This window comes from Schistocerca serialis, chromosome 11, assembly GCF_023864345.2.
Source record: "Schistocerca serialis cubense isolate TAMUIC-IGC-003099 chromosome 11, iqSchSeri2.2, whole genome shotgun sequence".
NCBI lineage: Eukaryota > Metazoa > Arthropoda > Insecta > Orthoptera > Acrididae > Schistocerca > Schistocerca serialis.
Window position 1 is genome coordinate 118,831,433 of NC_064648.1, and position 13,105 is coordinate 118,844,537.

The window sequence follows — 13,105 nt, forward strand, 5'->3', positions numbered from 1 at the left end:
TTCCAGTCTCGTATTGTTCGCGGAAAAAAAAAGACTGTCGGTATGCCTCTGTGTGAACTCTAATCTCTCTGATCTCTCTGATTTTATCCTCACAGTCTCTTCGCGAGATATACTTAGGAGGGAGCAATATACTACTTGACCCCTCGGTGAAGGTATGTTCTCAAAAACTTCAACAAAAGCTCGTATCGAGCTACTGAGCGTCTCTCTTGCAGTCTTTCACCGGAGTTTATCTAACATCTCCGTAATGCTTTCGAGATTACTAAATGATCCTGTAACGAAGCGCGCTGCTTTCCGTTGGATACGGTCATTCCATTTTAAATAACTCCTAATGCCTACTCCCAGATAATTTATGAAATTAACTGCTTCCAGTTGCTGACCTGCTATATTGTAGCAAAATGATGAAGGATCTTTCTTTCTATGTATTCGCAGCACATTACGCTTTTCTACATTGAGATTCAATTGCCATTCCCTGCACCTGCACCACGTGTCAATTCGTTGGAGATCCTCCTGCATTTCAGTACAATATACTACAGCATCATCCGCAAAAAGCCTTAGCGAACTTCCGATGTTATCCAAAAGGTCATTTATGTATATTGTGAATAGCAACGGTCCTAGGACACTCCTCTGCGGCACACATGAAATCACTCTTACTTCGGAAGACTTCTCTCCATTGAGAATGACATGCTGCATTCTGTTATCTAGGAATTCTTCAATCCATGCACACAATTGGTCTGATAGTCCATATGCTCTTACTTTGTTCATTAAACGACTGTGGGGAACTGTATCGAAAGCCTTGCGGAAGTCAAGAAACACGGCATCTACCTGGGAACCCATGTCTATGGCCCTCTGAGTCGCGTACGAATAGCGCGAGCTGGGTTTCACACGATCGTCGTTTTCGAAACCAATGCTGATCCCTACAGAATAGATATCTAGTCTCTGAAAAAGTAATTATACTATATTATGTTCGAGATAATACATGTTCCAAAATTCTACAACTGATCGACGTTAGAGATATAGGTCTATAGTTCTGCACATCTGTTCGACTCTCCTTGCAATCCTTTGGAACACTACGCTCTTCTAGAGACCTACGGTACATCGCTGCAAGAAGGGGCCAAGTTCCTTCGCATACTCTGTGTAAAATCGAACTGGTATCCCATCAGGTCCATCGGCCTTTCCTCTCTTGAGCGATTTCAATTGTTTTTCTATCCCTCTGTCATCTATTTCGATATCTACCGTTTTGTCGTCTGCGTGACAATCTAGAGAAGAAACTACACTGCAGGGTTCCTCTGTGAAACAGCTTTGGAAAAAGGCATTTAGTATTTCGGCCTTTAGTCTGTCATCCTCTGTTTCAGTACCATTTTGGTCACAGAGTGTCTGCACATTTTGTTTTGATCCACCTACTGTTTTGACATAAGACCAAAATTTCTTAGGATTTTCTGCCAAGTCAGTACATAGAACTTTACTTTCGAATTCATTGAACGCCTCTCGCATAGCCCTCCTCACACTACATTTTGCTTCGCGTAATTTTTGTTTGTCTGCAAGGCTTTGGCTATGTTTACGTTTGCTGTGAAGTTCCCTTTGCTTCCGCAGCAGTTTTCTGCGTAATTTTTGTTTGTCTGCAAGGCTTTGGCTATGTTTACGTTTGCTGTGAAGTTCCCTTTGCTTCCGCAGCAGTTTTCTAACTCGGTTGTTGTACCACAGTGGCTCTTTTCCATCTCTTAGGATCTTGCTTGGCACATACTCATCTAATGCATATTGTACGATGGTTCTGAACTTTGTCCACTGATCCTCAGCACTATCTGTACTTGAGACAAAACTTTTGTGTTGAGCCGTCAAGTACTCTGAAATCTGCTTTTGTTCACTTTTGCTAAACAGAAAAATCTTCCTACCTTTTTTAATATTTCTATTCATAGCTGAAGTCATTGATGCAGTAACCGCTTTATGATCGCTGATTCCCTGTTCTGTGTTAACTGTTTCAAATATTTCGGGTCTGTTTGTCACCAGAAGGTCTAATATGTTATCGCCACGAGTCGGTTCTCTGTTTAACTGCTCAAGGTAGTTTTCAGATAATGCACTCAAAAAAATTTCACTGGATTATTTGTCCCTGCCACCCGTTATAAACGTTTGAGTCTCCCAATGTGGGCATGCGCAGAAGGGGTACCCACAGTGTAGTGGTTCGAGAATTTCCGTGTGAATTCTAGAACCACTTGTACTTCTACCGTCTCAAACACATGATATTTTAAATGTAAGTGGGAGAGTGGAAACGTATCTACTGCACCACCTGTTTCTGTGTGCAGAGTGGAAGTTTGCTATGAGAAGACTGTAAGAGTGGTGGTCCACTGACAAGGACAAGTATTTGCCGCTAGTGCCACAGACGCTGTGTGAAAGAACACAGAGTAATTATTTGCTATCTTTGCTGTGTTAGTGAACGTCATTATTGTAAAAAAGAAAACTGAACAATTGACTACAGACTTTTAACTTACTTCATGTCTCAGCTCTGAATGAGGCAAGACGCATGTGATGTTCACGAATTATTTGGTTGTCAAGCCAATGCAATTATGAGTGTGTTTATTGAGTCTAATGCACCAGCAGCGTCAGGTTGAAGTATCCCGAACGGAACCAGTCCAGCATCTCACTCGATGAGAATGGTCCTACAGACAATTTGGGGAACTTTGATAGTATTTCATCCTTTGATGATATATATGTAAATTGTTAAGTTGTTTCCTGTGAAAGTTGAAGATATATCGTGACTGAACTGAAAGTATTCTGCGAGTACACAGTTATTTCAAGAACAGAGAAATAGTCAAATTCCTATAACCAGTGATAGTCTTAGGAGAAGAAGCTTTTGGGAGATCGACATAGCTGATTATCCAGAGAAGAGGATCGGCTACAGACATCACGTAAGTCAACTGATGAGAGCGAGATGTGAATTGTGAATGCAATCCAGTTTCGCACCGCTTCTCGTGTTGTCAAAACAGAACGGTATCTTACTGGTTGTTACTGTTCATGGTGTCCTGTTATAGCTGACATCAGTGGCCAGCAGCTAACATCAGGTTTTCGGGTTGGAGATTTTTTTGAGTGTTTTTCATAAATGCAGTAACTAAACAAAAGTAATAGTTTAGGCCAGCAGACTTTCGTTTATACAGCTGTTTGAGAAAAGCATTCTTTGTATTAATTGCTTCATTTTCTGAAAATGGAAAGGACCACAGAAACATTACACGTCGTAATCCATGTGTATAGTGAGTAAATGTGTGTGTACGATCCTCACAACCCGCTGTATCAAATAAGCAGCAATCATTTATTTCTCAGTAAATGTGCACATAAATTCACATGTGAGATTTTCGATTTGTATATGTAGAACCTTAGCTGATGGAATTCATGTTTGATTTGATTAAATCTTTTACTTTATTTCAGCATGCTAGAAAGGAGACCGACTATAGTAGGTGAGAAAGTCCACTCACAAAATGAATAAAATGATGAGTTAATACTTACTTCCAACTACACTAAAACTGCCTCCTACATTACTGTGTCACTCTAGCAAATTCCTCCCTGTATCATCGACAGCAATTTGTCAGAACAAGCCACATCCACTCATGAAGTTCCGAAATTTCTTCATATCTTCGGGCCTCAATTAATTCATTAATAGGGAATGTATCTCCCTGCCATTTCCCCAGCCAGGCTGGGATCCACCAACATCTGGCTTTTCGGTGTCATAATCAGTCTGCCCCATTCTAAAGGTTACAGACACTGCCAGCGAAAGAGCTCCAAAAACAACCACTGTATGGACGTAAATTCAGATAAAATATCCTTGTGGAAACAAGTGTCATAATATGAAACAATTCAGAACAGTAACAGCATAATTCTGTGATTGCTACATAGCACAATAAACAATTGCTTGATAAATAATAACCTTGAGCTATCAGAAATTTTTAGTTCTAATGAATGACTTTTCTCCTTCCAGTTTCATGCATTACTACTGTCTAGTGTGCATGTGAAAGATTCACGCCACGAATATCCCAGGTGCATCAAGTAACTGGTCGACGAGAACCAGCCTGGCAGATCCATACACATACTCTTTGGACACTGATACACAGGTGTACATCTTAGGCACACTGCGTATTAGGAGCTTAAGGCATATAGTGAGAAATGAATACCTTAATAGGAGGCACGGGTGGTCCACCAGGCGTGAAAGGCAGCCTCCCCCACAGCTTAATGATGTCTCCTAGTGACGAGTAGCGCTCGTCACACGCTCGCCGCACCAGCAGCGTCAGGTTGAAGTATCCCGAACGGAACCAGTCCAGCATCTCACTCGATGAGAATGGTCCTACAGACAATTTGGGGAACTTTGATAGTATTTCATCCTTTGATGATATATATGACATTACATTTGACAGAGTACTGACACAAAATTAAATACACCAGCAGCCAGACACAATATGCCAAAAGCACTGGATAGTTTTTGTAATTTATATCAAGTCACATGCTATTACCAACTGATATTAAAAAATGTTAATCAGCTGCTATATTACAAATTGTTAATCCAGTGCGTTTTCATTCTGACGTGATGCACTGAATACAAGGGGCATTCAATAATTAGAGAGACAAATTAACATAAAAATAAAACATTTTGTAGTTTTGTAGCTTCGTGACTTTAGTTTGGCACCACTTGAGTGTGCTGAGAACAGCTGGCAGATAAAAACTGTTTGGTTTAGGACCTCTGTTTTGTTTATAACCTCTACACTGCATTTAATGACAGTGTATCTGCTTGAAGTTTCCACTTTAGTTGAACAACGTTCAATGATCAAAGGGAAAAACTGGCTAAAATCTTTTTTTTATTGATTTTGTAGTGTGATGAAAGGTGTATGAGTCATGGAAATGTGGATAAGACAGATCAAAAATGGTTGAACCTCAATGATTGGCAAGCAATGTCCTGCCCAACCAGTTCAAGTGCCAACTCCTTCACTCGAAACCTGTATTGACAACATTATTCGTGAAGACAGACATATTACAGTTGAACATATAGTAAAAATATGTCACAGTAAGTGCAGTCCACAAGTAGAGGTGATCCTTTTATAAAAAAAGACTTGAATGTGTGATGAAACTTGGTTCATCATTTTGAACCAGACTCCAAAAGACAAAGCATGGAATGGAAATGCACCAGCTCACCTGTGAAAGAAATTGAGAGCACAAGCATCAACAGGAAAAGCGATATTGACTGTCTTTTGGAATGCCCAAGGTACCTGCTTTTGTAATCACTTGGAAGATCAGTGTACATTAATAGTGCCCACTTCTGAGACATGCTGATGTACAAAGTGAAATCATCAGTAAGAAAATAATGTTGCGGGTCTCAAAGAAAAGGCACGATATCACTCATGACAACGCTCGCCCTCTCACCACCCAGCTGACCCAAATATCATTGAAAAAATAGGTTGGGAGATACAATCTCATCCTCTCTACAGTCCAGATCTGCATCTATCAGATTTTCATTTGTTTGTCTACATGATAAATCCCCCCCATGAACCATGGACCTTGCCGTTGGTGGGGAGGCTTGCGTGCCTCAGCGATACAGATAGTCGTACCGTAGATGCAACCACAACGGAGGGGTATCTGTCGAGACGCCAGACAAACGTGTGGTTCCTGAAGAGGGGCAGCAGCTTTATCAGAAGTTGCAGGGGGCAACAGTCTGGATGATTGACTGATCTGGACTTTTAACACTAACCAAAACAGCCTTGCTGTGCCGGTACTGCGAATAGTTGAAAGCAAGGGGAAACTACAGCGGTAATTTTTCCCAAGGGCATGCAGCTTTACTGTATGGTTAATGATGATGGCGTCCTCTTGGGTAAAATATTCCGGAGGTAAAATAGTCCCCCATTCGGATCTCCGGGCGAGGACTACTCAAGAGGACGTCGTTATCAGGAGAAAGAAAACTGGTGTTCTACGTATCGGAGCGCCGAATGTCAGATCCCTTAATCGGGCAGGTAGGTTAGAAAATTTAAAAAGGGAAATGGATACGTTAAAGTTAGATATAGTGGGAATTAGTGAAGTTCGGTGGCAGGAGGAACAAGACTTTTGGTCAGGCAAATACAGGGTTATAAATACAAAATTAAATAGGGGTAATGCACGAGTACGTTTAATAATGAATAAAAAAATATAGGAATGCGGGTAAGCTACTACAAACAGCATAGTGAACGCATTATTGTCGCCAAGATAGACACAAAGCCCCTGCCTACTACAGTAGTACAAGTTTATATGCCAACTAGCCTTGCAGATGATGAAGAAATGAAGAAATGTATGATGAAATAAAAGAAATTATTCAGATAGTGAAGGGAGACGAAAATTTAATAGTCATGGGTGACTGGAATTTGGTAGTAGGAAACGGGAGAGAAGGACACGTAGTAGGTGAATATGGATTGAGGCTAAGAAATGAAAGAGGAAGCTGCCTGGTAGAATTTTGCACAGAGCATAACTTAATCATAGCTAACACTTGGTTCAAGACTCATATGAGAAGGTTGTATACATGGAAGAAGCCTGGAGATACTGAAAGATTTCAGACAGATTATAAAATGGTAAGACAGAGATTTAGGAAACAGGTTTTAAATTGTAAGACATTTCCAGGGGCAGATGTGGTCTCTGACCACAATCTATTGGTTATGAACTGTAGATTAAAACTGAAGAAACTTTAAAAAGGTGGGAATTTAAGGAGATGGGACCTGGATAAACTGAGTATCAGACAGAGCGTAAGGGAACAAATGGCAGGAATGGGGGAAAGAAATACAGTAGAAGAAGAATGGGTAGCTTTGAGGGATGTAATAGTGAAGGCAGCAGAGGATCAAGTAGGTAAAAAGACGAGGGCTAGTAGAAATCCTTGGTAACAGAAGAAATATTGAATTTAACTGATGAAAGGAGATATAAAAATGCAGTAAATGAAGCAGGCAAAAAGGAATACCAACGTCTCAAAGATGAGATCGACAGGAAGTGCAAAATGGCTAAGCAGGGATGGCTAGAGGACAAATGTAAGGATGTAGAGGGTTATCTCACTAAGGGTAAGATAGATACTGCCTACAGGAAAATTAAAGAAACCTTTGGAGAAAAGAGGACCACTTGTATGAATATCAAGAGCTCAGATGGAAACCCAGTTCTAAGCAAAGAAGGGAAAGCAGAAAGGTGGAAGGAGTATATAGAAAGTCTATACAAGGGCGATGTACTTGAGGACAATATTATGGAAATGGAAGAGGATGTAGATGGATATGAAATGAGAGATATGATACTGCGTGAAGAGTTTGACAGAGCACTGAAGGACCTGAGTCGAAACAAGGCCCCGGGAGTAGACAACATTCCATTAGAACTACTGACAGCCTCGGAAGAGCCAGTCCTGACAAAACTCTACCATCTGGTGAGCAGGATGTATGAGACAGGCGAAATACCCTCAGCTTTAAGAAGAATATAATAATTCCAATCCCAAAGAAAGCAGGTGTTGACAGATGTGAAAATTACCGAACTATCAGTTTAATAAGTCACGGTTGCAAAATACTTACGCGAATTCTTTACAGACGAATGGAAAAACTAGTAGAAGCCGACCTTGGAGAAGATCAGTTTGGATTCCGTAGAAACGTTGGAACACATGAGACAATACTGACCTTACGACTTATCTTAGAAACTAGATTAAGGAAAGGCAAACCTACGTTTCTAGCATTTGTAGACTTAGACAAAGCTTTTGACAATGTTGACTGGAATACTCTCTTTCAAATTCTGAAGGTGGCTGGGGAAAAATATAGGGAGCGAAAGGCTATTTACAATTTGTATAGAAACCAAATGGCAGTTATAAAAGTCTAGGGGCATGAAAGGGAAGCAGTGGTTGGGAAGGGAGTGAGACAGGGTTGTAGCCTCGCCCCAATGTTATTCAATCTGTATATTGAGCAAGCAGTGAAGGAAACAAAAGAAAAATTCCGAGTAGGTATTAAAATTCATGGAGAAGAAATAAAAACTTTGAGGTTCGCCGATGACATTGTAATTCTGTCAGAGAGAGCAAAGGACTTGGAAGAGCAGTTGAACAGAATGGACAGTGTCTTGAAAGGAGGGTATAAGATGAACATCAACAAAAGCAAAACGAGGATAATGGAATGTAGTCAAATTAAGTCGGGTGATGCTGAGGGAATTAGATTAGGAAATGAGACACTTAAAGTAGTAAAGGAGTTTTGCTATTTGGGGAGCAAAAAACTGATGATGATCGAAGTAGAGAGGATATAAAATGTAGACTGGCAATGGCAAGGAAAGCATTTCTGAAGAAGAAAAACTTGTTAAAATCGAGTATAGATTTAAGTGTCAGGAAGTTGTTTCTGAAAGTATTTGTATGGAGTGTAGCCATGTATGGAAGTGAAACATGGACGATAACCAGTTTGGACAAGAAGAGAATAGAAGCTTTCGAAATGTGGTGCTACAGAAGAATGCTGAAGATAAGGTGGGTAGATCACATAACTAATGAGGAGGCATTGAATAGAACTGAGGAGAAGAGGAGCTTGTGGCACAACTTGACTAGAAGAAGGGATCGGTTGGTAGGACATGTTCTGAGACATCAAGGGATCACCAATTTAGTATTGGAGGGCAGCGTGGAGGGTAAAAGTCATAGAGGGAGACCAAGAGATGAATACACTAAGCAGATTCAGAAGGATGTAGGCTGCAGTAGGTACTGGGAGATTAAGAAGCTTGCACAGGATAGAGTAGCACGGAGAGCTGCATCAAACCAGTCTCAGGACTGAAGACCACAACAACAACAACAACAACAACAACAACAACATTATAAATAGACCAGCAACAATGACAAGGCCAAAGAGTTTGTACGAAAGTGGATCAAACACAAGACAAAAACGGGAGAGGGGAGACGGGAGAGGGCTATGCTGTTGCTCGTCTCCACACACAGCAGAGCTGCCGAGACATTACCCGAGGACCACCCCTTCAATGTCAACATGCGTGCTCTGGTGAAAACATTGTCTTTCCCAGGCAGCAAAGCCTTTCGTAGGAGCTACACTAATCGCAACACGACCTGTCACCTGTCTGATGCTGTGATTACGTGAGCCAGACACCGCATGTTGACATTCACCAGAGATTGCCGATACAGCATAAGCACGTTGCAAGACTGAGTACTGCACTGTTGCTGGCTAGGTTGCAGACACAGAGTAGAATACATGACTGTAAACTTTAATATAATAAATTCTTGTTGTCCTAATGTACCATTAGTGACCAGCATACCAATAGACCAGTTCCACAGCACTCCACACCCTGTCATCCTGACATAGTAGGGGTCTCAACCCAAGCTCCTACACTACTATCTTCCAAGGCAACAGTCATTTTCATTTTCACAAGACTGCATGCGTACATCTCCAGTTTGACGAACACTTATGCAGAGTGCACGCAATATTACTTGGCCCCCAGCTGTGCTGAATGTGCAGTGGTAGAGGGGCATCTGAAGTGGACGGGGCTTCCTTGTTGTTGGTTGTTTTGGAGGAAGAAACCAAACATCGAGGTCATAGGTCTTATCGGATTAGGGAATGATGGGGAACGAAGTCGACCGTGCCCTTTCAGAGGAACCATCCCGGCATTTGCCTTGGAGCGATTTAGGAAAATCACAGAAAACCTAAATCAGGATGGCCGAACGCGGGATTGAACTGTCGACCTCCCGAATGCGAGTTCAGTGTGCTAACCACAGCGCCACCTCGCTCGGTGCTTCCTTGCTGACAGGGCAGTGAAGTAGAGTAGGTGTAGTTATACAGCATAAGCCTTTGCACAAATCTACACCTTGCAGACCACCACAGTTAACAAGTCTGCAAGTGATCATATTAACAAGTTATATCAGCATGTAGCACCGTTCTACTTCACTACCACCCTAACGTAGCTGCAACTGAATCTACAAACAATCTACTATTAATCAAACAACTGAGGATATGTGAAGGTCAATAACTTACGGAAAGCTCTAGCTTGCTATAAAAATAACAGTGCGATTCCTTCATTTATCGTGTTACAAAACCCATACTAATTCCCATTTCACTAGCTATCTACAGCCCTTCCAAGAATTACATTATTTCAATGAAAAAAAATCTGTAGTCACTCATATATTGTAGAAGAAAGTTTTGCACATTAGCTATGTAGCAAAATACTCTCTGGTTTGCATGCTAACATTTGCCAAACATTCCTTTACGAGATCTGAAGAATATACAGATATTTGAGTTCCACTCTCATTTCCACAGATGCCTGGAAGAGAGTGCACTACATAGAATCAATTTTCTCGACATTGACAACAGATGTAGGTCTTGTCCCAACTTTAAACAAAAATACAATATGTTAGCACCATTTCATACGCAGCAAAATAATGTGGACTAACATACATCAAATGCAAATTCATAGTGATCCCTATTTTTCATTGCAAGGTATTTGAACCCTACACACACACACACACACACACACACACACACACACTACTAAATATAGAAACATCATTATAACTATGACTGTTAACGAAATGATATGCAGTTCATCATGAAGCTGATGAATAATGTTGCGAAATGTGAGAGAATAAATTTTTTTTACTGAATAGTTTCTTTACGATTGTTTGAGAAACTTTGCAGTGCAACTGGTATGCGCATGCCTCTGTTCCAGCAGTGTTGCCGAGGCGAGCAGGCTTCACAACGAACAAAGCTCACAGCTGTGTGGGCTATAGGCAATTGAGGTAGACACCCTTTGGAACAGAGGGATGACCTCGGCCAGCATCGAGAACGAGAATGTGTTTTCTGCAAACTGACCAAGTAATCCTGTTCAAGCTCTTCTCCGACACACATTGACAGGCCCACTAAATTGCCAGATCTTAAATGGACTGAATATATTTGCAACTTTTTGGAACAGTTGGTGAAACATAGAAATTACCACCACCACACGATAGAATATGTATAGGATCTTATCATCAATGAGTGGCAACAGCTTTATACGGCATACCTGAAAATACTTGTTGGCAGTTCCTCACCAATGTGAGGTCATTATTAAGGCCTGAGGTGGTGTTACACAGTATTAGCATGATGCATCCTGGGGACGTGCAATTTTACACTGACTTATGTGAAGTACTGCAGTGTTATCCACAACTCTTGGATACTACTTACTAACTTCAATTTTTTTGTCACAAACTAATTCATCTACACTGCTTCTATAGTAGAAAGGCAATGCTGAAAGCAAAAGCTTGTATTTCTCTAGCAGCACGGCTCACCTAACATACCCAATAAGAAAGAGTATGAGGCTATTTGGTGCTGCTACAAAAAACAGACTGATAAAAATCTTCAGCTAGTATAAGCACTAGAGGAAATTCTGTACAAATGCTAGCCAATCGTGCACAAGTAATGTAAGATTATCAAATAGCACTCTGCAAAAGAACCTGAAACGGACACTTTCAGTCAGTGTGTCAAGAACAAATTCTGCACGATTACATAATCCCAGAAGCAATCGACACATTAATACGCACAAAACATATTCGTATACAAACCACACATAGGAACAAGTCCCTAGACCAGAATGTTCCACTGCATTGGGGAAAAAAAAATGGATGCATATACAAAATTTTACATCCATGAAAAAGTAATTCTTTTCAGTGAACACATTCCACGCTTAACTCGGAAACAGAAGCTTAAAGCTGCTTAGCACATTTTACAGAAATATAACTGTTACTTTGCATTTCATTGTGTCAGAATAATCTACCAACAACTGTTTCTTGCCTATAGATAAAGGCTGTCAATTTCAAGAGAATAACAAAATCTGGCACATTTTGCAAGGACATGATGGATTCTGTAAACTTTGAAGTGTGTGATTTTGATCTCTTGCATCTGCATTTATGATAAAATGAAGCACAGTGCACATTTATCTAACAATAAGCTGAAAGACCTGGAGGCGCTTAGCCCTCAAGTAATATTTAGTAACAGCAGCAACATACACACATTTGAATTCACTTACAGCACAGTAAATGCACAGACACAATAGAAATTAATCTGGGAACTACAAAAAGATATGATCTATCATACTTATTGTTTATTGTTTATATGGACCAAAAACCCAGGTGTAAAAATTGACAAAAAACACACTGCTGTAACCATTATTATTTGAAGACAACTATGCATTAATGGCTAAAAACAAAGATAATTTGCAGAGATCAGTATACAAACTTCAAAACATTTATGCAAAGTAAGAACAGAAAATTCTGGAAACTAAAAGACAACATCTGAAAGAGGAAAAAGAGTTATGAAAGAGTAAAAATTTGAATGAATAGAAAAGGTACAAGACTACGTATATTTTGGACATCATATTTCACAATTTACAACCCACACTGACATGAGGTTTTCACAAAAGTGCAGCAAATTGAATGGAATATTAAAAAAGGAGAAGTGATACATAATGTTGCGACTTACAAGTTTAAATGTTACAACACAAACAATCTACTGAGCACGAAGTATGAATTGAAAGTGAACTGAAGAAAGATGAAAGTAATGAAGAGAAGCATAAATGAGATTAAAACATATCATCAAAATTTAGGACCACAAAGTAGATGAACTAAAAGAAATCTTCTACCTTGGAAGAAAAATAACCCATGACAGATGGTGCAAGGAAACCATGAAAAGCAGAATAGTATAGGCAAAGAGTGCTTTCTGGCTGAAATAAGTCTACTAGTTTCAAACAAGGCCTTCACTTGAATAAAAAATTTCCAGACATGGATGTTTGAGTACAGCATTATGACAGTGAACCATAAAATAGGAGAAAACTAGAAGATGTAAGAACAGAAGTGTTTTGAGATGTAGTTCTATAGAAGGATGCTCAAAATTAGGTATACTGAGAATGTAATGAATGAGAAGGTACTCCACAGAAAAGAAGAAAGTAGGAACGTATGTAAAACATTGACAAGGTGGAGGAACCGGATAATAAGACAATGAGGAGTAAATTTGGTGGCTGTAGAGGGATCTGCAGAGGGTAAAAACTGTAGGATATAGAGATTGGAATCATCCAACAAATAATTGAAGCTGTAAGGGTGGGAGGGGGGAGAGGGTGGGAGGGGGGAGAGGGTGGGAGGGGGGAGAGGGTG

The 13,105-nt window shown here is 40.2% G+C and overlaps 1 protein-coding gene across 8 annotated transcripts in view; it reads right to left on the bottom strand.

Annotated features, from left to right (window-relative positions):
* The window catches only part of LOC126426669 (GRB10-interacting GYF protein 2), a 169,766-nt gene that overhangs the window by 95,888 nt on the left and 60,773 nt on the right, over positions 1–13,105 (bottom strand). For all 8 annotated transcript variants that reach the window (XM_050088555.1, XM_050088557.1, XM_050088556.1 and 5 more), the window contains one exon: positions 4,155–4,324. In XM_050088555.1, coding sequence (XP_049944512.1) covers positions 4,155–4,324 — 170 coding nt within the window. The remainder of the gene's footprint in view (positions 1–4,154; positions 4,325–13,105) is intronic.